General features: G+C 47.5%; 1 protein-coding gene across 1 annotated transcript in view; it reads left to right on the top strand.

Annotated features, from left to right (window-relative positions):
- The window catches only part of LOC116971572 (nipped-B-like protein), an 85,203-nt gene extending 63,547 nt beyond the window's left edge, over positions 1 to 21,656 (top strand). Inside the window, exons 14-19 of the mRNA XM_033018806.1 lie at positions 3,120 to 3,320; positions 10,462 to 10,608; positions 11,406 to 11,671; positions 14,560 to 14,734; positions 19,032 to 19,217; positions 20,650 to 21,656. Of these exons, the coding sequence (XP_032874697.1) occupies positions 3,120 to 3,320; positions 10,462 to 10,608; positions 11,406 to 11,671; positions 14,560 to 14,734; positions 19,032 to 19,217; positions 20,650 to 21,015 (1,341 nt within the window). The 3' untranslated portion in view covers positions 21,016 to 21,656. The remainder of the gene's footprint in view (positions 1 to 3,119; positions 3,321 to 10,461; positions 10,609 to 11,405; positions 11,672 to 14,559; positions 14,735 to 19,031; positions 19,218 to 20,649) is intronic.
- Positions 21,657 to 27,922: the final 6,266 nt, after the last annotated feature.

Genomic DNA, 27,922 nt, shown 5'->3' with positions numbered 1-27,922 from the left:
GTACAATAAGTAATGGAAACCTGTAATCAGTATTTAATACAGTCTTTGTATTTGGGTTAGGCCGACAAACCCGTCCTATACGCGTACGGTACATGCCCTCTGCTGGAGGGACGGGTGACAACATATCTGGCGGTGATTCAACAGTCTTTGTTGGAGACTTCACGGGTGATACCACCAGTGGTCTAATAGGTGATTTTGCCAATAGTGCCGATGGCTCTTTGGCCATTGGGGAGCCATTACGGTTTGAACCCCCAGTCTGTCCATTAGTCTTTGGCACAAAGACGTGCACTGATGTAGCCATACGAGAACTGCTGCGATGGTCTTGGTTCGCTCACCGGCAAAATATGTTTTCTATTGCGCCTGTAAATTCTTCCAGTGGAACGGACTGAATAAGAACGTGGCTCCAGGCAGGTTTCTGCCACTACACCTATGCGGTCATGTCCTTTCTGTGTTTGTAGGCGGACCGTTTGTCCAGGAGACAAAGGCGAGAGGGGGCAGCTGGTTCGGTCGTAATATGTTTTTTGAACTTTCCATTTGTGTTGTAGTTGGGCCTGGACTGCGTATGGATCACGAACCTGAGGTTATAGCAGTTACTTAGCTACTGGAAGGGTAGTGCGGGTTTGTCTGGACATCAAACGCTGTGGAGGTGAACCTAACACTGCGTCCCACGAAACGTCGTGTAGGTTAAGAAGGTCCAGGAAGACATCAGACCCCACTCTTGTAGATTTTGCCATCACCGGTTTTGCACCGCGAATGACTCGTTCCGCTAACCCGTGTTTGAAATCCCAGCGTTGGGTAAAATCTTTGAAGCTTTAGCTTGTAAATTGTCCTGCATTGTCCGAGAGAGGAGCCCCGTGAACTGAGAAGTGTCTTGCAAGTTTCTGAATAATGAATGAGGCAGTGCGGAGCAAATTAATTTCAAACCAACGGTCCACTAGAACCAGATACTGGTTGGCATTCCAATCGAAAATGTCAGTTGCCAGGGTTGTCCACAGTAGATCAGGAACCGGGTGATGCAGGAGCGGTTCCTTCTGCTGGTGCAGTGCTAGAGGCCATACTGGGAGGCGTCGCAGGTCAGCATGACTGGCTGATTAACATCGAAGTACGCCAGAGTGGGTGGGCACGACATCTGTTGATTTAAAGTGTTGATAGCTTGCTGCTGCTGTTCGTGCCATATCCAAACAGTGTCCTTGAGAATGAGCTGGCGTCACAGGGCTGAGAGCTCGCTGAATTGTGGAATAAACTTGCCCAGGTAGTTCACCATGCCTAAAAATCTTTGCAGCATCGATCGGCGCTGCCATTTCACTGATGGCTGCTGTCTTTGCAGGATCGGCTTTGAGGCCATTGCTGGTGAAAAGATGACCGACATAGTTAACGGTTGACTCGAAACCTGCATTTACTGGGATTGAGTTTTAAGTGTACCTCCCTGACACGGTCGAGCAACTTTTTCAAATTTTATCGTGCTCCTGCAGGTCTTTACCCGCTACGTTAATATCATCCACAATGATCGCGCAGGGTTATGTGTCAAAAATCTGCCCCATCGAGCGTTGGAATACTTCGCTGGCTGAATTGATGCCAAACGGCATGCGTAGAAATCTGTAGCGTCCGAAGGCTGTGCTGAAAGTAGTGAGCAGCGATGATTGATTGTCAAGAGGAATTTTCCAGAACAAGCTCTTGGCATCCATCACAGAGAACACTGTAGCCTTGCCCATGTGCCCATGTGCACAGCTACCTCTTCCACGGTACGCATGGGGTGATGAGGTCTCTTTAACGCAGTATTTAGGTCTCTAGGGTTGATACATATACGTATCTCCTGCTTGTTCTTTTTAGTGGGAGCTACCATGAAGGATACCCACTCTGGATTCGGAGATTGGCGTGATGACCATTTGGGCCTCCATTCTATCGAGTTCAGCTGTAACTCGGTCCCGCATGGCAACCGGGATACGATTAGCAGGACAAACAACAAGCTTCACGTCCGGGTCTAGAATCATTGAATACGTGAGCGCAGCTCGCCGAGTTCATCGTTGAAAAGCGTTGTTGAATGGCTGTTAGTAAAACATGACATGGATCAGGTCAACTAATACTGACTGATCTACAGGTGGGACTAACTTAGATGGGACATCTTGATCGGCATGAACAAGTTGGGCTAAAGGGCCTGTTTTCGTGCTGTGTACCTCTATGACTTGGAATGGAATGCTTTATTATCTTTACATATGACAAGGCACAGTGAAATTCTTTGTTTGCATACCCAACGTATACAAATAGCGGCCACCTACAGCGCTAACAAAGCTACTAAATACGCCAGCTCCTTCTTTGTTCTCCCCCACACCGGGTCCTCCATTGTTCTTCCCCCTCCCTCATGGCAGTCCCCCCCCCCCCCACCCTCTCATTGACCATGGGTCGACCCACGAAGCTTCACCGTCGTGACTTGTAGGAATAACAATAGACAATAGGTGCAGGAGTAGGCCATTTGGCTCTTCGAGCCAGCACCGCCATTCAATGTGATCATGGCTGATCATCCCCAATCAGTACCCCGTTCCTGCCTTCTCCCCATATCCCCTGACTCCGCTATCTTTAAGAGCCCTATCTAGCTCTCTCTTGAAAGTATCCAGAGAATTCTCTGAGTCAGAGAATTCCACAGACTCACAACTATCTGTGTGAAAAAGTGTTTCCTCATCTCCGTTCTAAATGGCTTACTCCTTATTGTTAAACTGAACAACTGGAGAACACAGATTTAAGCTGAGCCAAATCCCCAAATGGGGAGAAATGATCATGCACGGCAAGATCTTGCATTCTGGGTGAAAATTCTGCCATAATTTTCAAAAGACAATAAATGCAAAAGGAAAAATTGAGAAGGGTGGCGAAATATACTCTGCAAACTCGTCAAGAGTATTTAACTGTCATATGTGCCGCAATGGAACGATGATATTCTTACTTGCAGAAGTGGTTTTTAAACACAATAAACAAACATAAACAGTTCAATAAATAAAATATTGCCAACATAGTGCAAAACAAAAGCCAGGTTCTAGTCGTGCTTTGAAATGCATTGTACACATGTATGTAAAATGATGGATTGAAGTTTGTTTGAGAGGGTAATAGCGTGTGTACTGTTTTCCCAGATGAAAGCAGTGGCAGGGATGAAGATGTCATACCAACTTCAACTATCCATCCACTCTGAGATAAAGGAAATAATCCGTGGCAGCAGACATGAGGAGAGCGTGACTGCTTTGTGTTCACATCTCTACAGCATGATCCGAGGAAACCGACAACATCGACGCGCCTTCCTCATCGCCTTACTCAACTTATTCGATGACAGTGCAGTAAGTTGGCAATACGCCTAGTGTTGATGGTGCATGCTTCATTTCCATTCAAATGGTATGATATACCAGGATGTTCAAGAAGGAACTGCAGATGCTGGAAAATCGAAGGTAGACAAAAGTGCTGGAGAAACCCAGCGAGTGCGGCAGCATCTATGGAGCGAAGGAAATAGGCAACGTTTTGGGCCGAAACCCTTCTTCAGACAGGATAGTGTGTGCCAATTTCCAGCTTTCCCACTTTTCCAGCTTTCTTCTCCCCCACTACCATTCGCAAACAATCAGTCTGAAGAAGGATCTCAACCCAAAACGTCACCTATCCATGTTCTCCAGAGATGCTACCTGACCTACTGAGTTACTCCAGCAATGGGGGGGGTACGGAACATTTACATTTTTCAGCTTGAAATTGTGCAATATGGTGCATACTGTAGCGAGTCTTTTAACTTACACTTGAATGCAATATATATGCTTTAAATTGGATTGGAGCGTTTTTGAAAGGGGGGAGGCTTTGCGATCACTGATCACTGGCCTTGGGGGTACCCGGTGAGGGAGTGGAGCAACCGAGTGGGGAGAGGGTGTGGAAGAAGGGGGTCCCCGCTCCCAGTGTAGGAACCTTTTGAAATTTGATGTATTAAAATCATGTTTTAGTGCACTGTAGAAGTATGATTTCAATGTTTTTTGTATGAAGTATTTTTAAGAGGGAACTTTTTAAGGGGTAAATTTATCCACACAAAGGGTGATGGGGGTATGGAACAAGCTGCCAGATGAGGTAGTTGAGGCAGGGACCATCCCAACATTTAAGAAAAAGTTAGACTGATACATGGATAGGACAGGTTTGGAGGTATGGACCAAAAGCAGGTAGCGTAGCTGGGACATGTTGGCGGGTGTGGGCAAGTTGCGCCGAAGGGCCTGTTTTCACACTGTATCACTCGATGACTACATTATACCTCCACCATGCATGAATGCTTCAAAATCAAGTGATCGAGTTTTATTGCCATATACTCAAGCATAGAAACATAGAAAATAGGTGCAGGAATAGGCCATCGGCCCTTCGAGCTAGCACTGCTATTCAATATGATCATGGCTATTCATCTAAAATCAGTACCTCTTTCCTGTTTTTTCCCCATATCCCTTGATGTCGTTAGCCCCAAGAACTAAATGTAACTCTTGAAAACATCCAGTGAATTAGCCTGCACTGCCTTCTGTGGCAGAGAATTCCACAGATTCACAACTCTCTACGTGAAGAAAGTTTGTCCTCATCTCAGTCCTAACTGGCCCCCCCTTTATTCTTAAACTGTGACCCATGGTTCTGAACGCCCCCAACATCGGGAACATTTTTCCTGCAGTTACAGTAAGTGAGAATCTAGCAGGCAAGCAGGATGCTTTCTCCAACCACCCCCATTTGAAGTCCACTATCTTCCACCGTTTCTACCCAGTGCTTGGTACTTACTTCCAGCAGCCACTGGTTGTCCTCCAGGATGCACCGAGCCGCAGCCTGATCCATGCCGGTCACCTGGGCAAATTTGCACAGAGACTCTCACGGCAGCGGTGCAACGCTTCGACGCCTCCGACGGCCCGGGACTCTTGCACTGAGGCTGCTCCATGGCCGGAGCTGCAGTGAGTGACTCGCCAGCCCGGCAAACACTCGCCAGCCCCGCTCCCCGTCCGCATCTGTCCCCGCCGCTGCTTCTGCTTCCAACACCCGCGGCCCATGCAGTTGATATGAGTTTTGACATTTTAGTTGATCACAGAATTTCTCACAACAGAGCGAGAGAAATTTGTGATCAGCGTGAGAATTTGATGAAATGCGTGATTCTCACGCTCAATGCATGGGAGTTGGCAGCCCTGCCTCTCTATCTCCCTCTCCTCTCTCTCTCTCTCTCTCTCTCTCTCTCTCTCCCCCCCCTCTCTCTCTCTCTCCCCCCCTCCCTCTCTCTCTCTCTCTCTCTATCTCCCCCCTCTCTCTCTCTCCCCTCTCTTTCCCCTCTCTCTCCACCTCTCTTTCTCTCCCCTCTCTCGCTCTCTCCCACCTCACTCTCATCCCTCTCTCCCCTCTCTCTCCCTCCCCCCTCTCTTCCGCTCTCTCTCCTCTCAACCCCCCTCTCTCTCTCCCTCTCCCCTCTTACTCTCCCCTCCCCTCTCTTCCTCCCCCCTCTCTCCCTCTCCCTCTCATCCTCTCACCCTCCCTCTCTCCCGCTCCCCTCTCGTCTCGTTTCCTCTCGCCTCTCTGTCTCTTCCTCTCACCCACCCCTCTCTCCCTGTCTCCCCCTCTCAGCTATCCTCCCTCCCGTCCCTCTCTCTTTCTATCTCTCCGAATGCTCTCTCCCACCTCTCTCTCTCTCATCCCTCTCTCTGGCTGCCCCTCCTCTCTCCCCTCCTACCTTCACTCTCCCGCCCTCTCTCGTCGTCCCATCTCGTCCTCTCTCTCGTCCCTCGCTCTCCCCTCCCAGCTTCTCCCTCTCTATCCCCTAACTCTCTCTCCCCCCTCTCTCTCTCCTCTTCCCCTCTCTCTCCCCCCTCTCTCCCTCTCTCTCTTCCCCCTCTCTCCCTCCCACCTCACGCCCCCCCCTCTCGTCCTCCCCCCTCTCCCATCTCTCCCTCTCTTTCCCCTAACTCTCTCCCCCCCCTATTTCTTCTCTCCCCCTCTCCTCTCTCCCCCCCCTCTCTATCTTTCTCCCTCCCTCTCTATCTCCCCCTCCCTCTCCACACACTCCCCTCTCACCTCTCTCTCTCCTCTCACCTCTCTCTCTCTCTCTCTCTCCTCTCTCTCCCGCTCTCTCCCTCCCACCTCTCCACCAGGCTCTCTCTCCCCTCTCTCTTTCTCCTCTATCTCCTCTTTCTCTTTGCCCCCCCCATCTCTCTCTCTCTTCCCCCTCTCTTTTACCACCCCTCTCTCTTCCCCCTCTCTCTCCCATTTTCTCCTACCCTCTCTTCCCCCTCTCCCACTTCACTCTGCCCCCTCTCTCTCCCCCCTCTCTCTCCCCTCTCCCCCCCCTCTACCTCTCTCCATTCACGGTCCTCTCCTGTCTCTCCCTTCACTCCCTCTCTTTCTCTCCCCTCTCTCTCCTCTCCACCCCCCTCTCTCTCCTCTCACCCCCCTCTCTCTCTCTCCCCCTCTCTCTCCCCCTGTCTCCTCCCTCTCTCTCTCTCTCCACCTCCCTTTGAGAGTCTGTCCCTTCGGCACAGAGACTCTCGCGGCAGCGGCGCCTCTGACGGCCCGGAACACTTGCACGGCTCCATGGCCTGGATCAGCGCCGCAAACACTCACCAGTCCTGACTCCCCGCATCTGTTCCCGCCGCTGGTTCTGCTCCCATCCCTCCCTCATCCCCGGCTCTCCAACACCCGTGGACCATGCAGTTTATCCGAGCGTGAGAAATTTCTGATCAGCGTGAGGGCGTGAGAGTTTGCTTGAGGGCGTGATTCTCACGCTCAAAGCGTGAAAGTTGGCAGCCCTGCGTTGTATATTAATGATTTGGACGAGGGGATTGAAGGCTTTGTGGCCAAGTTTGTGGATGATACGAAAATAGGTGGAGGAGCAGGTAGTGTAGAGACAGCAGGGACTCTGCAGAAGGACTTGGACAGGTTGGGAGAGTGGGCAGAGAAGTGGCAGATGGAATATAGTGTAGCAAAGTGTGGAGTCATGCATTTTGGTCGTAGGAGTAAAGGCGTAGACTATTTTCTGAATGGGGAGGTAATCCAGAAATCGGAGGTGCAAAGGGGCTTGGGATTGTTGGTGCAGGATTCCCAATAAGTTCATCTGCAAGTTGAATCGGTAGTAAAGAAAGCAAACTCAATGCTAGCATTTATTTCAAGAGGGCTTGTATATATAAACAGGGGTGTAATGCTAAGGCTCTATAAGGTGCATGTAACGCCGCATTTGGGATATTGTGGGCACCATATCTGAGGAAAGAAGTGCTGGCTCTTGAGAGAGTCCAGAAGAGATTTACAAAAATGATCCCAGGAATAAGTAGGTTAACCTATGATGAATATTTGTTGGTACTGGGCCTGTACTCGCTGGAGTTTAGAAGAATTAAGGGGGACCTCATTGAAATATACAGAATAGTGAAAGGCCTGGATGTGGATGTGGAGAGGATGTTTCCACTAGTGGGGGAGTCTAGGACTAGAGGTCATAGCCTCAGAATTAAAGGACGTTATTTTAGGAAGGAGATGAGGAGAGATTTATTTAGTCAGAGGGTGGTGAATCTGTGGAATTCTTTGCCACAGAAGGCTGTAATCAGTGGATAATGATCAGGTAGTGGACAGTGGATAAGGTAGTGATAGATAGATTTTTGATTAGTGCGGGTGTCAGAGGTTACGTGGAGAAGGCAGGAGAATGGGGTTAGGAGGGAGAGATAGATCAGCCATGATTGAATGGCGGAGTAGGCTTGAAGGGCCAAATTAGATTCCTATCCCTTATGACCTATCAGTCTGAAGGGTCGCGATCCGAACCGTTGTTTGCCCATTCCCTCCACAGACGCTGAATTCCTCCTGCACTTTGTATTTTATTCAAGTAGAAGAGAAATGGGCCGCTGAGCGAACTAATTACAACTTTAGTAGTGATAAATACATTGGAAAGAAAAGTCTAGAACTTCAAGCTAATGACAAGAGATGAGTTAACTAAAGTGGCTTATAGTAAAAGTCAAAGTAGCCTTTATAAAATCCAACTTTAAAGTTTATGTTTAAGCAGTGAATGAGATGCATTTAAAAATAAAGATTCCACTGGAAAAGTGCTCAATGTACATTACCTTTGGCCATTAGATTTTAAGATGAAGGTGTCACGTCATTTTGAGGATGCGTAGAGTAAAATCTTTCAGGGTGACAGTTTTAGAATCCAGTAATGGATGACTGAAAATTTGTCAAGATAGGATTTGAGAGTTAAAGGAATAAGAAATATAAAAAACAAATTGGAAGGGGTGCAAGGTAAATGTAAAAACATGAAAGCAAAGGTTCCTTGTGTGCAGAAACATTGTAATGTAATGTAGAATAAGGAAATGGCTGAGAGTAAACAAATATCTTGGCATCCGTGTTCACAGAGGAGAGAAAGGAATATTCTAGAAAATAGAATCGTTGAACAGTACCAGACTTTGCATGTCTCATGAATGTGAGTTTTGGAAGGCGTTACAGTGGGGTAGCGTTGGAGTTGCTGCCTTACCACACCAGAGACCTGCGTTTAGTCCTGACTGTATGAAGTTTCTACCTTCTCCCTGTGACCTGCATGAGTTTTCTCCGGGTGCTCCGGTTTGCTCCCACACTCCAAAGGCATACAGGCGTGTAGATTATGTGGCTTCAGAAAAAAATGTAAGTTTTCCCTAGTGTGTAGTGTAAGGGATTGTTGCTGGTTGGCGTGGACTTTGGTACACCTACCAAAGGGCCTGTTTTCATGCTGTATCTCTAAAGTCTAAATGACCCCCCCTGGTCATGTGAAGGATGTTGGCTGTATGGACTCAGCCAGACTTTTGAGCAGAAAGTTAAACTGCATGGGATGCAGGTTGAGCTAGCTATGTCTTTTAACTTTCTGGTCAAAAGTCCCGCTGAGTCCATACAGCCAACACCAGGGCTCAGAGGGTGTTAGTGGAGGGTTGTTTTTCACAGGGAGGCCTGTGACCAGTGGTGTGTGTGGTGCACGGATCAGAGCGAGGTCCAATGTTGTTTGTTTGTCATCTATATCAATGATCTGCATGCGAATGTTGTGGCATGATTAGTAAGTGCAGTGTAGAGGGAAAAGTGAAGAAGGTTATCGCAACAGGATCAAGATCAACTGGGAAGGTGGATCTGAGGGTCGCTTATAGAATCTAACTTGGACTATGGAAAGATAAACCAGGGCAGGAAATGTCAGGGCTCTGGAGAGTGCTGTTGAACAGAGACTGAGGGACATGGGTGCATAATCCCTGAAAGTGGCCATGTAGATAGATATGGTGGAGAAGAATGTATTTGGCACAGTTCATCAGACAGGGCATTGAGTACGGATGTTGGGACACCACTGCACTACTGTGGGCCGTCACAGTGGCGCAGCGGTAGAGTTGCTGCCTTACTGCGCTTGCAGCCCTGGAGACCCGGGTTTGATCCCGACTACGGGTGCTATCTGTACAGAGTTTGTACCTTCTCCCCGTGACCGCGTGCGTTTTCTCCGAGATCTTCGGTTTCCTCCCACACTTCAAAGACATTCAGGTTTGTGGGTTAGTTGAATTGGTATAAGTGTAAATTGTCCCTAGTCTAGTGTGTGTAGGATAGTGTTAGTGGTGGGAATGGCTGGTTGGTGCGGACTCGGTGGGACAATGGGCCTGGTTCTGCGCTGTATCTCTAAACTAAACTAAACTGTACAAAATGTTGTGCAGTTCTGGTTGCCTAAGTCTAGGAAGGATGCCGTTAGCTGGAAAGGATAAAGAAAAGATTCACAATGGTGTTGGTGGAACCAGGGTTAATAGGAGAGACTGGATAGTCTGGAACTGGAGCAAAGTAGGCTGTGAGATGATATGCTAGACGTTTATAAAATCATGATAGGTTGAAGGTGAGAGGGAAAACATTGAAAGGGGGTGTGAGGGGCAGCTTTTTCACAGAAGGGGAGGTGGGTATGAGGTGGGGGAGAGAATGAGCTGCCAGAGGAAGAGTATATGATTGTTTCTTAACTGCCCACAGAAATAGCAAAACAATTGCTCAGGGTGGGAGATTACATCAATGAAAGATGAGTGGGTATAGGTGGAGCGGGAAGAGTTGGCCTGGAGGGGAGGGATGCGAGCTGTTTTTCTGTGTCTCATCCAAAAGTTGGTGTCCTGAGAATCCAGCAGTCGCCAGACTTGTCTCATTTTTGGAGCAGAATTTGAACATTCTGATGGAGTCACTTCCCCCATTATACTTGTTGTCTGTCCTAATGTAGACGTTGCATTCTGACATTGAATAGCCTTGCACTCCATCAGCTAACAGGTTGTTTGAAGAAGGGTCTCGACCCAAAACGCCACCTATTCCTTTTCTCCAGAGATACTGGCTGAGTTACTCCAGCTTTTTGTGTCTACCTTTGGTTTAAACCGGCATCTGCAGTTCCTTCCTACACAAAGGTGGTGGAAAAGGGAATTGATTCGAAAGGTCATTGGGTTGGTTCCCTGAGCTGGGAGCTGGAACCTAGTCAGACTCTGCTTTCTTCCTGTGCAGAAAACGGAGGTGAACCTGCTGCTGTACATTGCGGACAACATGGCCTGCTTCCCATTCCAGACACAGGAGGAGCCTCTGTTCATCATGCACCACATTGACATCACACTCTCAGTCTCTGGGAGTAATCTGCTACAGTCCTTCAGGGAGGTGAGTACGAGCTATCTACACGACTAGAGTCATACAGCATTGAAACGGGCTGTTTGACCCAACTTGCCCACACTGAAATACATGTCCCAGCTACACTAGACCCACCTGCATGCATTTGGCCCATATCCCTCCAAACCTGTCCTATCCATGTACCTGTCGAATTGTTGCTTAAACATTGCAATAGTCCCTTCCTCAGCTACCTCCTCCGGCTGCTTATTCTGTACACCTACCAACCTTTATGTGAAAAGGTCACCCCTTAGATTCCTATTAAATCTTTTCCTCTTCACCTTAAACCTATGTCCTCTGCTCCTCGATTCACCTACCCTGGGCAAGAGACTGTGCATCTACCCGATCTATTCCTCCCATGATCTTATACCTCTATAAGATCACCCCTCATCCTCCTGCGCTCCAAGGAAAAGAGTCACAGCATACTCAACCTCTCCCTATAGTTCAGACCCTCGAGTTCTGGCAACATCCTATTAAATATTCTCTGTACCCTTTCCAGCTTGACAACATCTTTCCTATAACATGGTGCCCAGAACTGAACACAATATTCTAAATGTGGCATCACCAACGTCTTATATAACTGCAACATGACCTCCCAACCTCTATACTCAATACTCTGAAGGCCAATGTGCCAAAGGTCTTTTTGACCACCCTAGCATCTTTTAATCCAAGTGTTTATTGCAAGAAATCTTTGTTCAGTAATAATCCCAGCAACGGTTAATATATCAGCGTTTGAATGTTTTAAAGCAAACATCTAGCATTTTAATTTTTTTACTGACTGTGATTTTCAGTCTCTATTGAAAGAACCGTTGCTGAAGGAAAGAGTGTTGACACATTCGGAAGACAGCGGGAGTGAGGATGAGTCACAGCGGTCCCGCAAGTGTCGGAAAAGGTTCAGCTCGGACTCGAGTGATGATGAGGATGATCTGGAAGACGTGCTGTCGCGGCTGCCTCCTGACTCAACCCCTCTCCTCGAGTTTGTCAATGCCTCTCAGGGAATTCTGCTGTTGCTGGTCCTGAAGCAACACCTGAAGAATCTTTACGGCTTCTCTGACAGGTACGAGGAGATGCTTGGATGCTGAACCCTGATGTCCCGCTCACCCAAACCTCCACATTTACCTGTAGTAAATGTCAACAATTTTTCAAATGGATCATATTCTATTATTTTATTCAATACCCCTGGGAATTCTGTCCCAATTAGTGACGAGATTGAGATAGTCTTCATTCATGTTTAGTTTCTTAAGCTTGCCCTTCATTTCACGGGATCCTGGTCAATCCTGCCACCTGCCTTTCCTGTCAGGCCAAAATTGGCTACTGAGGTGGTCATTGATAAATTCTGGTGCTTTTCCATGTTTCCTGTCTAGAGGCATTTCACTATCAGTCCAAAGATGGATCTCGACCCACTCCTTCTCTTCAGAGATGCTGCCTGTCCCGCTGAGGAGTGTCCATCGTCGGTTTAAACCAGCATCTGCAGTTCCTTCCTACACATTCCACAATTCTTCCATGCTGTGCTCAGTCACTCAGCTTGTCTATAGAAACATAGAAATTAGGTGCAGGAGTAGGCCATTCGGCCCTTCGAGCCTGCACCGCCATTCAATATGATCATGGCTGATCATCCAACTCAGTATCCCGTACCTGCCTTCTCTCCATACCCTCTGATCCCCTTAGCCACAAGGGCCACACCTAACTCCCTCTTAAATATAGCCAATGAACTGGCCTCGACTACCCTCTGTGGCAGAGAGTTCCAGAGATTCACCACTCTCTGTGTGAAAAAAGTTCTTCTCATCTCGGTTTTAAAGGATTTCCCCCTTATCCTTAAGCTGTGACCCCTTGTCCTGGACTTCCCCAACATCGGGAGCAATCTTCCTGCATCTAGCCTGTCCAACCCCTTAAGAATTTTGTAAGTTTCTATAAGATCCCCTCTCAATCTCCTAAATTCTAGAGAGTATAAACCAAGTCTATCCAGTCTTTCTTCATAAGACAGTCCTAACATCCCAGGAATCAGTCTGGTGAACCTTCTCTGTACTCCCTCTATGGCAAGAATGTCCTTCCTCAGATTAGGAGACCAAAACTGTACGCAATACTCCAGGTGTGGTCTCACCAAGACCCTGTACAACTGCAGTAGAACCTCCCTGCTCCTATACTCAAATCCTTTTGCTATGAAAGCTAACATACCATTCGCTTTCTTCACTGCCTGCTGCACCTGCATGTCTACTTTCAATGACTGGTGTACCATGACACCCATGTCTCACTGCATCTCCCCTTTTCCTAGTCGGCCACCATTTATCCTCTTGAAACCTCTCAGCATTTATATATTTCCAAACTTGCTGATGACGTGAAACTAAGTGGGGATGTGAGCGGCGAAGGAGCTTCGGGGGCTTTGGACAAACTGAGTGTCGGCAACAACAAGGCACAGGGAGTGCAATGTGGGACAAGGACTGTGTGTGCTTTGGGTCTCCTCCACTGAGGAAGATTGTCCTTGCAGTGGAGGGAGGGACTGCTGCTCTCACGTGTGAATAAAGATTGGGTCATATCTGCTGGAGTTCAGACTGGCAGCATCCAGTCAGTACGTGTGCAATTCTGCAGTCTGGATTTTGTCAGGCCCAGTCCAGAGACACAATCTGCCATCAGGAAGTTTCCTGAACGAATGGTGAAGCTGTGAAATGTTCTACTGCAGAAAACAGTTGAAGCTTAATTGTTACATACAATGAGGAAGAATTTGTATGTTCAATTTGATATCAATGTGAAGTTGTGCAATATGGGGAGCTGGCGGAAACAGCTGAATTTGGGTGACCGACCAGTGTGATCATGATGAAAGGTGTGGCAGGATCAAAGGGCCGAATGGCCTACTCGTGCTTTGAACTTCAATGTTTCTGTGAAACAGGAAATATTCCTTCTTGCTGAGGACGTAACAACAAACCTTTACTGTCACTCTTTACAATAGAGAAGCTTGTGGTTAAAGCGGCATTAGATCAGTTTAGTTTAGAGATACAGAAACAGGCCCATTGTCCGCACCCACCAGCGATCCCTGCACACTAACACTATTCTACACACACTAGGGACAAGTTTACATTTATTCCAAGCCAATTCACCTACAAACCTGTATGTCTTTGGAGTGTGGGAGGAAACCGAAGATCTCGGAGAAAACCCAGGCAGGGGAGTGTTGAAAAGCGGAGGGATCTCAGAGAACAGGTACTTAGTTCCCTGAAAGTGGCTCACAGGTAGATGGGGTGGTGAAGGAGGCTTTCGGTACATTGGCCTTCATCAGTCAGCGTGTTGAGTATAGAAGTTGGGATGCCACCTTATAGTTGTACAAGATGGTGATGAGGCTGGACTTGGTGTATTGTGTTCAGATGTGGTCACCTGCTATAAGAAGGATGTTAAGCTGGTGAGAGTGCAGAGAAGATTTATGAGGGTATCGCCTGGACTTGAGGGCCTGAGCTATTGAGAGAGGTTGACAGGTCCCTTGGAGCGCAGAAGGCTGAGGAGTGATCTTATAGAGGCGTATAAAGTCACAAGGGGTGATGGGGTGAATTCACAAGGTAATTTTCCTAGGTTGGGTAATAAGAACCAGTGAACAGGTTTGAAGTGAGAGAGAGAGGCAAGATTTAATCAGAACATTAGGCAGCATTTCCACATGGTGGGAATATAGAACCAGCTGCTGGAGGCAGGTATAACAGCTTTGAAGTGAGGGGCGAGGTGCGGGGTATTTTTGTACGCAGGGTGGTGGGTGCCTGGGTTCCCGCCCGCTGCCAGGGGTGGTGGTGGAGACCGACACAATAGTGGTGTTCAAGATGTTTTTACATAGGTACAAGGATATGGATGATGTGCAGCAAAGATGAGCTGAACTTGACATCATGTTTGGCACAGACATGTGGGCCGAAGGGCCTGTTCCCATGCTGGTAATGTTCTGTGTTCTAACATTCTTATCTGTTCATTTCCCAGTAAAATCCAAAAGTATTCACCGTCTGAATCTGCAAAAGTGTACGACAAGGCGGTGAACAGGAAATCTGGAGTGCACTTTAACCCCAGGCAGACGCTGGATTTCCTACGGAATGGTGTGGGACATGCAGAGATCACCGACTTAGTCAAGAGGAGTATCGTCAAACAATACGTAGATGTAAGTTGTACTTTTCTTTGGTAACTTCAACATTGCAGCAAAGTTGACCAGGGCATTCATTGTCAGCAGATTTGGTTAGTGTCTAGTCCTGTCTATCTTGTGAAAACCAGTGCAGGGTGAAGATTGGCATCCATTTGGTCCAGGCAGACTGTGTGTGGCTGGATAACAGGAGGCCACTAATGAATCATGACCTGAACCCCTTCATAAAGCCTAACCCAAAGGTATCTCCGGAGGAATATATTGCCTCAAGACTGTGTTCAAGAAGGTGCTGGAAAATCGAAGGTAGACAAAAGTGCTGGAGAAACTCAGCGGGTGAGGCAGCATCTATGGAGCGAAGGAGATAGGCAACGTTTCTGGCCAAAACCCTTCTTCCTTGTCTACCTTGCCCTAAGACTGTGCCTGAAAGTGTCTAGGGAACGGGTTAGCAGTTGGAAGCTGTAGTGATTGTACATTGACACAGTGGGCACAGATTATCCCAGCACTTGGCTGCTGAGCACCACCCAAAACATTCTAGTACGGAGATCCTAGTGGTCCCCAACAAACCTGGAGTTTAGTGACCCTCTCACTAGGGTCTCCTCGATATCCCGTACCTCCCCCTCCCCCCATTCGTAACAAGGACAGAGTCGCCCTTGTCCTCACCTCCACCCCATCAGCCGTCGCATATAATCCTTCCACATTTTCGCCAACTCCAACGGGATCCCACTACTGCCCACATAGAAAATAGGTGCAGGAGGAGGCCATTCGGCCCTTCGAGCCAGCACCGCCATTCATTGTGATCATGGCTGATCGTCCCCAATCAATAACCCGTGCCTGCATTCTCCCCATATCCCTTGATTCCACTAGCCCCTAGAGCTCTATCTAACTCTCTCTTCAATCCATCCAGTGAATTGGCCTCCATTGCCCTCTGTGGCAGGGAATTCCACAAATTCACAACTCTCTGGGTGAAAAAGTTTTTTCTCACCTCAGACTTAAATGGCCTCCCCTTTATTCTAAGACTGTGGCCCCATCTCCTCCACTTTCTGCTTTCCGCAGAGACCGTTCCCTCCGAAATTCCCTGGTCAACTCGTCCCTTCCCACCCAAACCACCCCCTCCCCAGGTACTTTCCTCTGCAACTGCAGGAGATGCAACACCTGTCCCTTTACCTCCTCCCTCGACTTCATCCATGGACCCCAACAGCCTTTTCAGGTGAGGCAGAGGTTCACCTGCACCTCCTCCAATCTCATCTATTGTATCTGCTGTTCCAGCTGTCAACTCCTGTATTTCGGCGAGACCAAGGGCAGGCTTGGCAATCGTTTCGCTGAACACCTCCGCTCGGTCTGCTTTAACCAACCTGATCGCCTGGTTGCTCAGCACTTCAACTCCCCCTCCCATTCCCAATCTGACCTTTCTGTCCTGGGCCTCCTCCATTGTCAGAGTGAGGCCCAGCGCAAGTTGGAGGAGCAGCACCTCATATTTTGTTTGGGTAGTTTACACCCCAGTAGTATGAACATTGACTTCTCTAACTCCAGAGATGCTGCCTGTCCCGCTGAGTCTACCCCAGCATTATGTGTCTACCTGGAGTCTATAAAATCCAATTTCCTCGTTCAAGGTGAGTGGGAAGGAACTGCAGATGCTGGTTTAAACCGAAGATAGACACAAATAGCTGGAGTAACTCAGCGGGACATGAAGGGCCATAACACCCCCACCACCGTGTTTCACAGATGAGGTGGTATGCTTTGGATCTTGGGCAGTTCCTTCTCTCCTCCATACTTTGCTCTTGCCATCACTCTGATATAAGTTAATCTTCATCTTATCTGTCCACAAGACCTTTTTCCAGAACTGTGGTTGCTCTTTTAAGTACTTCTTGGCAAACTGTAACCTGGCCATCCTATTTTTGCGGCTAACCAGTGGTTTGCATTTCTGTTCATGAAGTCTTCTGTGGACAGTGGTCATTGACAAATCCACACCTGACTCCTGAAGAGTGTTTCTGATCTGTCAGACAGGTGTTTGGGGATTTTTCTTTATTATAGAGAGAATTCTTCTGTCATCAGCTGTGGAGGTCTTCCTTGGCCTGCCAGTCCCTTTGCGATTAGTAAGCTGACCAGTGCTCTCTTTCTTCTTAATGATGTTCTAAACAGTTGATTTTGGTAAGCCTAAGGTTTGGCTGATGTCTCTAACAGTTTTATTCTTATTTCTCAGTCCAATAATGGCTTCTTTGACTTTCATTGGCACAACTTTGGTCCTCGTGTTGATAGGGGGAAAGACTAGGTGCTGAGAGCTCTCTTATACCTGCATTAAGGAGGCAATTAAGCACACCTGAGCAATTACAAACCCCTGTGAAGCCATGTGTCCCAAACATTATGGTGCCCTGAAATGGGGGGACTGTGTATAAACACAGCTGTAATTTCTACATGGTGCACTTTAACCACATGTGATTTTTTTTCTATTACAAATCTCAAATTGTGGAGTACAGAGGCAAAGAAATAAATGATGAGTCTTTGTCCCAAACATTATGGAGGGCACTGTATCTGTGTTTGACTTTCAGTGTAGAGCTGAAATTTGATTTGTCCAAAATGGATGCAAAGAAGGATTGAAGTAAATCAGTGTTAAAAAGCAAACCTAGTGAGGGTTCAGACCAAAGACTATAACAAGAGGCAAATATTCAACTATAGATGCCTTCAAACATGGAAGAGCAAAGTAAGGTCAATCAGAAATGGAGTTGATTGCTTGATACTGTGTTGTCACGTGATCTTGGTACAGTGACACACTCTGCACACAGTACAAGTATGTAAAGCATGCTGACACAGTTACAAAAGTGTTCAATATACTGTACAGCACAGAATAGGCTCTTCAGCCCACCGTGGCCATAGCAACCTTCTTACCCTTCTATACTAATCCCATTTGCCCACATTAGGATTCTTCACCTTGACACTGAGGTGTCTGTCTAAAAGTCTCTTAACCTGACTCGACAACCACCTTGCAGTGAGCTCCAGATATCAACCACTGTGTAAATAATCCTCTCAGTTCCTTTCAAACTCCATCTTCACCCTAAAGCTGGGCCCTCTTGCTTTTGATATCCTTACCATGGGTCTTTCAGCTCACCCCTCTCTGTAAAGCAAGCCTGGCCTGTCCAATCTCTGCCTGAAGCTAGCCCTCCAGTCCAGGCAAAATCCTCGTGAATCTCAACATAATCACAACCTTCCGGGAGTGTAGCAACCAGAACAGCGCACGTGCTGCCTGACCAGTGTTTCACAAGGTTGTTTAGTTGCCTGGCCGTGAAGGCAAGCATTGCAGATCCACTCTTCACTGCCCTATCGACCTGGGTCACACAAGGAACTATGGCCTTGGACCTACCCCTGACTGACTGACTGACTGACTACCCAAATGTCAGCATCTCACACTTGTTTGGGTCTTAATACAAATTGGGAGCTCCATGTTACACAACTAGTGGAGCACAGAGGCCACAGGGTGAAATTAAAAAGCAAAACGACGGGGCTAATGATCCAAGACTAGTGACATTGACTGGATTTGAGAAGAGAGGTCATCTTATCAAACGATACAGAATCTTGAGTGTTGAGCAGGTTTAATGATATTTGTTCAACAAATGGGTCTCGGGACAAGGAATTATTTAATACTGAAATAACAAGTTTCTTCATTCAAAGTGTTGTAAATATTTAAAAATGTCTGCCTCTGATGCTCACTGGAGTTGAGCAGAGTCACACAGAGTGCCCTTCGGCCCCACTTGCCCTCACCGACAGTCCTTGGCCTTCTCAGTTTAGTTTATTGTCATGTATTCTGAGGTACAGTGAAACGCTTTTGTTGCCTGCTGTACAGTCAGCCGAAAGATAGTCAATATATTTACAGTGCAAGGTAAAGCCAGCAAAGTCCGATCAAAGATAGTCCAAGGATCACCAATGAGGTATAGTAGTTCAGCACTGCTCTCTAGTTGTGGTAGGATGGTTCATTTGCCTGATAACAGCTGAAAAGAAACTGTCCCTGAATGTGGAGGTGTGCGTTTTCACAATTCTATACCGTTTGCCCGATGGGTGAGAGGAGAAGAGGGAGTGGCCAGGGTGGGACTGGTCCTTGATGATGTTGCTGGCCTTGCGGAGGCAGCATGAGGTATAAATGTGGTCAATAGAAGGGAGGTTGGTTTGTGTGATGTCTGGGCTGCGTCCACAATTTGCTGCAATTTCTTGCCGTCATGGATGGAGCTGTTCCCAGGTGACATGTTCCCAGTGTTCCCAGGTACTGTCCTCTGCCCCGTCAGGCATTGATGCCGTGTGGATCATTGATCTCTTCCCGTTAATCTTTCAGTTCAAGACGCTGATGGAACACCTGGATCCTGATGAGGAGGACGAGGACGGGGAGGTGTCTGCGAGCATGGCTGCCCGAAACAAGGCCATCAACGCGCTGCTGGGGGGCACCAGCCCCAAAAATAACGCGGAGACCGACGACGAGGACAGTGACGGCGATGACAGAGTGGGTGGAGGCATTGCAGGGGTAAGTAAGAGAGCAGGCACTGCTGACATCCACACCTCTCCAACCGCTGCTCATCCATATTATACAACAATCTTCATTGACATTGTGTCTGGCAGCCCAATGCAGGAAGTGGTCAGGCTCCTGTCACGGAGAGGAAGCTTCCGTTTTCAGTGACACAGCAGCTGGTGTCGCCTCCCAAAGCTGCTGGAGATATCCCCAGAGCTTTCTCTGTTGATTTTGTTTGTATCTCCAACATTTCAGCCTACTAATGAAATGTGGAGACTTTGTGGGCCTGTTAGTCAAAGCCCAGACTGCTAGACTCTGCCCTCCAGTACTGTGATACAAGCCCTGTTTGTCATCTTCACTAGTTCAATGATAACCAATTTCTTCAGTGTCTACGTTAAACATTTGATGAAGGGATTAGAGTCATTTGGCCCAATTCGTTCATGTGCCCATGTAAACTAGTCCCATTTGGCCCACATCCACTAAACCTTTGTGTAGGAAGGAACTGCAGAGGCTGGTTTAAACTGAACATAAACACAAAAACTTGAGTAACTCAGCGGGTCAGACAGCATCTCTGGAGAAAAGCAATAGGTGACATTTTGGTATGAGACCATTCTTCAGACTGAGAATCAGGGGAAAGGGGACTGAGAGACATAGAACAAATGTAACTTTGCAAAAAAGTAACAATGATAAAATAAACAGGCCATTGTTCGCTGTGAGATGGCTAGGTGAGAATGAGACTCAACGAGACCACTTTGAAGCTGGTATGGGTGGGGGAGGGATGGAGAGAGAGGAGGAATGCCGGGGTTACGTGAAGTGAGATAAATCAATATTTATACCATTGGGCTGTAAGCTGCCCAAGTGAAATATGAGATGCTGTTCCTCCAATTTGTGTTTAGCCTCACTCTGACAATGGAGGAGACCTAGGACAGAAAGGTCAGTGTGGGAATGGGAAGTGGAATTAAAATGTATTTGTGTCTATCTTCCTCTAAACCTTTACTGTCCATATAACTGTCCAAGTGTCTTTTAAACATTGTGATAGTCCCTGCCTCAACTAAGAGGAGCCTCCTCTGGCAGTTTGTTCCATACATCCACCAGCCCCAGTGTGTAAACATTGTCCATCAGGTTCCTATTCAATCTTTAATGGTGGGCTAGGAGGGGGGGGGGGGTGTATAGTCTAAGGAAGCCAGAACCAACTGTTGAACCTTCCTGAGGTGTTGTGGGCCTTTAGTGTATTTAGTTAGACAATACTTTGGTTTTCTTAGTTGAGTGCTTATCCTAGAGTTATAGCACAAGTACTTTGTGTTTTAATTGTAATTCCCCTCTCACCTTAAAGCTGTTTTCTGGTTCTTGATTCCCCTCCTCTGGGTAAAAGACTCTAGAACTGTCTGGCTGTATTGCTGATATCCACAAGCAGTTGCCTGTTAATCACTCTCTTGCTTGTTGACAGGCCACCAGAAGATCGAAGCGACTGTCAGACGCGGGGGATCTGGGTGCCCAGATGCACGAGGCGGTGGATGTGATGGACGTGATAGCCATTTGCTGCCCCAAGTATAAAGACCGGCCTCAGATTGCCCGAGTTGTGGAGAAGACCAGCAATGGGTTCAGTGTACATTGGATGGCTGGTTCATACAGCGGCTCTTGGACAGAGGCCAAACGCAGAGAGGGTCGCAAGCTGGTGCCTTGGGTTGACAGTATCAAAGAGACGGACATCATTTACAAGAAAATAGCCCTGACAAGTGCAAATAAGCTGACTAACAAAGTTGTTCAGACTCTGCGATCTCTGTATGCAGCAAAGGAAGGCTCTTCCTGCTAACACAACTAACACTGCAGCCAAACACAGCAGTGAGAAGAAGAATCTTGGGGCTAAACGACCACATTCTGGCAACACTTACAAATCAGATGGTTTCACAGTTGGAGTAACTCTGTACTGAAATCCGCGGATGGAGACAGTTGGAGACAGGCGAAGGGAAGGAACGATTGTCAGATACCATTTCCGTGGGAGCTTCCTTCGCTGTTGTACAGCCAAATCTTCTCGATTGATTTTAAACTCCCACTGTATTATAGTTTAACAAAACAAAAATTGTTTATATCTTGGAAAAAGAATTCTGTTTAAAAATAAAAGTTAAGTGAATGTTGGAATTTAGTCTGTTAATGTTCTTAATAAAGTGTTCTTGGAGTTGAACCTAGCAGCAATGGCTTTCTTTAGTGTAGAAGTTCCAGAGAGAAGTTATTTTACAGGATGTACAATGCCAGACTGTGCTGGATATAATTTATTCTAATGAAAGCATGCAGTATCTGACCTACACAGGAGGAGATTTTATTTGATTTTTTTTTGTTTTGTAAATGTAGATTTTAAATGTATTAGGGTCACTCGGGCAAACAAGAAAAAGGGATCCCCAGCTAAAACAACTGGCGGAACAAATACTGCAATAAATTTTTTACCTCTCTTTGTTACCTGTCTGTTTCCGGTTGGTTGTGTTTTCCGTGTCGAGTGGATGTGCTGGAGGTTTGCATTTCCTCAACGCTGGTGAGAAATTAGGCAGCAAACGCTGGCCTGGGGGCAATTCATTCTGCACCGCCCCATGCTAAAGGATGCTATACCATCCTGGCCTTAAAACAAGGCCCCTCCTTGGTGCTACTAGATTGAAAGCTCTGCATTTAATAAGCAGTGGGTGAGGAAATTGAAACCTTTGCACATCTCGTTTAATGAGGGAAATAGATCGGTGCCACACAGTACATGCGTGTGATTCTCGGCCTAGGCACCGCTCCGTCACGGGTCACGTGTGTGGTTCTCAGCCACCGGCTCCATCACGGGACCCACATGTTCACCACCGGCTCCATCACGGGACCCACGTGTTCACCACCGGCTCCATCACGGGACCCACGTGTTCACCACCGACTCCATCACGGGACCCACGTGTTCACCACCGGCTCCATCACGGGACCCACATGTGGTTCTCAGGCTCCGTCCCGGGACTCACGTGTGGCACCATCGCACCGCGGGTCACTGGAATGCTGCAGTCACGAGAGTCTGTGAGCAGCGCTGGGATCCACACAAACCTTCCTCTCCTCACCCCGTCCCTCACCTTTGGCAAGGGCAGTGACATGCACTGGTTACAGACCTGAGGCCATTCGGGCCATCGTGTCCCTGCCACAACCCCACAACTCACTCGTGCCTTTCAACACAGCCTGACCGTTTTCCACCACATATCCCGTTCCCTCTCAAAGGTCCTGCTTTCTCCACAAACCTGCAGCCAGTGCAGGCCACGTCAAACTGTTAACCCATTTATGTTATGTCTCATCCATGCTGACTGGGCATTCTGCACCAGTTCCATTTGCCTGCCCTCAACCCTTTCTATTTCTCTAGCAGTCATAATGTCTTGTAAAATATGAAATAAAAGCGTTTCCTCTGGCAACTTGCTCCAGATACAGATTACCATCTGAGAGAATACATTGCCCCTGAGGTCCCTCCCCATGCCTGGGCCCTCTGGTTTTAGAATCTTCTACCCTGGGTAAAGGACTGTGTTCACATTGTCCATGTCCCGCATGCTCCTGTACACCTACCTAGGGAGTCACCACTCAGCCTTGAAGCTCTCCAGTGAATAAACTCCCAACCTCTCCCTATCACCCCCCCGATGAATCTCTGCTGCATCTCCTCCATGTTCTACAATGTGATCAGAATTGAAAACACTGAGCTGGGCAGCATCCAGGGATAAAGCCCAGAGTTGTGTTGGCTGTGAAGAAAGACCTAAAAAGCTGGAGTAACAGTTGCAGCGGGACAGGCAGCATCTCTGGAGAGAAAGAATGGGTGACGCTTTGGGTCGAGACCCTTCTTCAGACTTTAACAGCTTGCCCAACCTGTTCTTGTGCACCCTCATCCTGAGGTCCTGCTGCCCCAGCAACCCTTCTGCAATTGTCCCATCTTTCTTCCCACTTGCCTTTCCTTCGCCACCACAGCCTGTTTCTAACCTCTTGCAGTCCACAGTGCTGCCAAATGAAAGAATGTTACGCAGCTGTGTGGGAAGAAACGACAGATGCTGGTTTAAACTGAAGATAGACACAAAAAGCTGGAGTAACTCAGCGGGTCAGGCAGCATCTGTGGATAGGTGACGTTTCACAGAGTGCTGGAGTAACTCAGCGGGACAGGCAGCATCTCTGGAGAAAAGGAATAGGTGACGTTTCGAGTCGAGACCCTTCTTCAGACTTACACAGGGTTGGGCCCATTTCATTTTGATGTGCCAGGGTGGTGAATATCTCTAAGGTCAAGTCCACAGCTGGAGTAAGCAGAACATCAAAACTAAATCAAAATCATATGAATACTGGAAATCTAAAGCCAGTAAATAAGGAAAGACTGGTCAGGACGGGCTCTGTGCAGAGAGGAATCTTTCAACAATGATTTTTCACAATAAAATCATTGAATTTTCTGGTGATCGGGTTGGTCAAGAAAGAGCTTGTGCCCCTTGTGGCCTTTCAATGCATGGACCTTGAGGTAATAAGGCCACATTCCTGCTGCAACTCCTGTTTCACCTCCCCACTGTGTAAATGAAGTTTTCTTGCAGTTTGATGTTCCACTCAAAGCGTTAACCCCACCTCCTAGTTACTGGATCCCTGCTGAGAGGAATGTCCCACATTCTCCATGTAGTTTTATGCACCAGAGTTACACCTCCTGGTGTGTCTTATCTCAAAACATCACCAACCCAAGCCACATCCCAGTTGGTCTCTGAACTCTCAGGGATAATGGGTCCTGCCACTGATACAACGGCCACATCCCCAGCTATGGCTTGTTGATATTTCCCACAGTTAGAATTCATCCTAAAACCTTGCCTCTGGGAAAACATCACTGTCACTAAGCAACTCAAGCATACTGTTCCACAGCACGGAAACGGGCCCTTTCGTCCAACTGATCCATGCTGACTAACAAGCCCCATCTACCATCTACCCGTGACACCACTTTCAGGAAAATAAGTACCTGCACCTAGATCCCTCTGCTCGACAACACCTGCCCAGAGCCGCTGTTCACAGTGAAGGTCGTGCCATAGACTTCCCAAAGTGCAACACCTAGCATTAAACTCTATTAACTCAACCCACTTGCCCAACTGACACAAGTTCTGCTGTAATTTTGTTATAACACTTTGTTATCTACAAATCCACCTATCTGCAAACTTATTAATTATGCCTTGCACATTCTCATCCAAATCATTAATGCAAACCAAACAGCAATGGGCCCAGCACTGAACCCTGAGGCACACCACTAGTTACAGGCCTCCAGTCTGTAAAACAACCTTCCACCATCACTGTGGAGTAGAGAGAGAGGAGGAGAACTTCTTCAAAGTAGGCATACCTTGAGGAGATAGGCACTCGCCACATCTTCCCATCTCCCCCCATGTCTGCTTTCCGCAAAGACCGCTCCCTCCGCAACTCCCTCGTCAATTCTTCCCTTCCCTCCCGCACCACCCCCTCCCCGGGCACTTTCCGTTGCAACCGCAGGAAATGCAACACCTGTCCCTTCACCTCCCCCCTCGACTCCATTCAAGGACCCAAGCAGTCGTTCCAGGTGCGACAAAGGTTCACCCGTATCTCCTCCAACCTCATCTACTGCATCCGCTGCTCTAGATGTCTGCTGATTTACATCGGGGAGACCAAGCGTAGGTTGGGCGATCGTTTCGCCGAACACCTCCGCTCAGTCCGCAATAACCTACCTGAACTCCCGGTGGCTCAGCACTTCAACTCCCCCTCCCATTCCCAATCCGACCTCTCTGTCCTGGGTCTCCTCCATTCCCAGAGTGAGCAACAGCGGAAATTGGAGGAACAGCACCTCATATTCCGTCTGGGGACCTTGCGTCCGGATGGCATTAACATTGAATTCTCCCAATTTTGCTGTCTCCTCCCCTTCCTTAACCCTCTAGCTGTCTCCTCCCACCCTCCCATCCGCCCGCCCTCGGGCTCCTCCTCCTCCCCTTTTCCTTCTTTCTCCCCCACCCCCCATCAGTCTGAAGAAGGGTTTCGGCCCGAAACGTCGCCTATTTCCTTCGCTCCATAGATGCTGCTGCACCCGCTGAGTTTCCCCAGCAATTTTGTGTACCTCCCACAGTGATGACTCTTTGTTTCCTTCCATGAGGCCAATTCTCTATCCATTCAGCTATCTCCCACTGGATCCCATACAATCTAACCTTCCAGAGCAGCCTACCATGTGGAGCCTTGTCGAACGCCTTGCTGACATCTAACATGAACAACATCTGCTGCTCTGCCCTCATCCACCTTTTTGGTCATGTCTTCAAAAAAATGAAATCAGATAAAACCATGCTGACTTTCCCTAATCAGCCCCTGCCTATCCAAATGCATATATATCTGACCCCTCAGAATACTCTCCAGCAACGTACCCACCACAGACGTCAGGCTCACTGGTCTACAGCGCCCAGGATTTTCCTTGTAGCCGTTCACTAAATAGAGGCACAGCATCCTCCCGGCACCTCTCCCGTATCTAATGATGAGTTGTAAATCTCAGCCCGGGATCCTGGAATATCCTCACCAGCTTCCCACAGCATCCTCGGATATCTAGGGAAACACTGGATCCCAGCTGCCCATCCCTGTCCCATGCCTCCTTCTCACTCCTGACCAGAGCCTCAATTTACATAGAACACAGAAGAGTACAGGAACAATGTCACTGGCTGAACACAATGCCACTTTAAACTAATCTGCTCTGCCTGCATGTAATCCCTATCCCTCCATTCCCTGCAATATCCATCTGCCTAAAGGCCTCTTAAACACCACTATTGTATCCAGCTCCACCACCACCCTTGGCAGTCCATCAACCCCGGTGTACAAAACATGCCCCGTACCATTAACCTATCCCCCTCTCATCTTGTAGCTGTGCCTTCTTGTGTTGGATCTTTCCACCCTGGGTAAAAGGCTTCAACTGTCTATGCCTATCATAATTTTATACACTTCTATCAGATCTCCACTAAACCCTCAACATTCACGAGAAAACAATCCAAGTCTGTGCAACCTCTTCCTGAAGCTGAATCCCTCTGATCCAGGCACATTCTGGTAAACCTCCTCTGTACCTTCTCCAAAGCCTTCACATCTTTCCTGTAATGGGCGACCAGAACTGCATATGGATGGCCGACCAATGTCATATAGAGCTGCATCATAACTTCCTGACTCTTATATTCAATGCCCCTAGTAATGAAAGCAAGCAGACCATAAGCCTTCTTACCATCCTATCTATTTATAACCATATAACAATTACAGCATGGAAACAGGCCATCTCGGCCCTTCTAGTCCGTGCCGAACACTTACTCTCACATAGTCCCATCTACCTGCACTCAGACCATAACCCTCCATTCCTTTCCCGTTCATATACCTATCCAATTTATTTTTAAATGATAAAATCGAACCTGCCTCCACCACTTCCACTGGAAGCTCATTCCACACAGCTACCACTCTCTGAGTAAAGAAGTTCCCCCTCATGTTACCCCTAAAATTCTGTCCCTTAATTCTGAAGTCATGTCCTCTTGTTTGAATCTTCCCTACTCTCAATGGGAAAAGCTTATCCACGTCAACTCTATCCCTCTCATCATTTTAAAGACCTCTATCAAGTCTCCCCTTAACACCACCCCCCCCCCACCAAAAGCTTTCTTTACCACCCTATCTACATGAGATTCCACCTTCAGGGAACTGTGCACAGTTATTCCTAGATCCCTCTGTTCAACTGCATTCCTCAATTCGCTCCCATTTACCATGTACGTCCTATTTTGATTTGTCCTGCCAAGATGTAGCACCTCACACTTATCAGCATTAAACTCCATCTGCCATCTTTCAGCCCATTCTTCCAAATGGCCTAAATCTCTCTAGACTTTGAAAATCTACTTCATTATCCACAACACCACCTATCTTAGTATCATCTGCATACTTACTAATCCAATTTACCACACCATCATCCAGATCATTGATGTACATAAAAAACAACAGTGGACCCAACACAGATCCCTGAGGCACCCCACTAGTCACCTGCCTCCAACCTGACAAACAACCATCCACCATTACTCTCTGGCATCTCCCATTCAGCCACTGTTGAATCCATCTTGCTACTCCACCATTAATACCCAACAATTGAACCTTCTTAACCAACCTTCCATGTGGAACCTTGTCAAAGGCCTTACAGAAGTCCATATAGACAACATCCACTGCTTTACCCTCATCAATTTCCCTAGTAACCTCTTCAAAAAATTCAAGAAGATTAGTCAAACATGACCTTCCAGGCACAAATCCATGTTGACTGTTCCTAATCAGACCCTGTTTATCCAGATGCTTATATATATTATCTCTAAGTATCCTTTCCATTAATTTGCCCACCACTGACGTCAAACTAACAGGTCTATAATTGCTAGGTTTACTCTTAGAACCCTTTTTAAACAATGGAACAACATGCGCAGTACGCCAATCCTTCGGCACTATTCCCGTTTCTAATGACATTTGAAATATTTCTGTCATAGCCCCTGCTATTTCTACACTAACTTCCCTCAATGTCCTTGGGAATATCCTGTCAGGACCTGGAGGCTTATCCACTTTTATATTTTTCAAAAGTGGCAGTACTTCCTCTTCTCTGAATCTCATAGTTTCCATAGCTACTCTACTAGTTTCCCTTACCTCACATAATTCAATATCTTTCTCCTTGGTGAATACTGAAGAAAATAAATTGTTCAATATCTGTGCAACGA

Source organism: Amblyraja radiata, chromosome 3, assembly GCF_010909765.2.
Source record: "Amblyraja radiata isolate CabotCenter1 chromosome 3, sAmbRad1.1.pri, whole genome shotgun sequence".
Classification (NCBI taxonomy): domain Eukaryota; kingdom Metazoa; phylum Chordata; class Chondrichthyes; order Rajiformes; family Rajidae; genus Amblyraja; species Amblyraja radiata.
The sequence above is the reverse complement of the archived record's forward strand: the minus strand, read 5'-3'. Positions and strand labels throughout refer to the sequence as shown.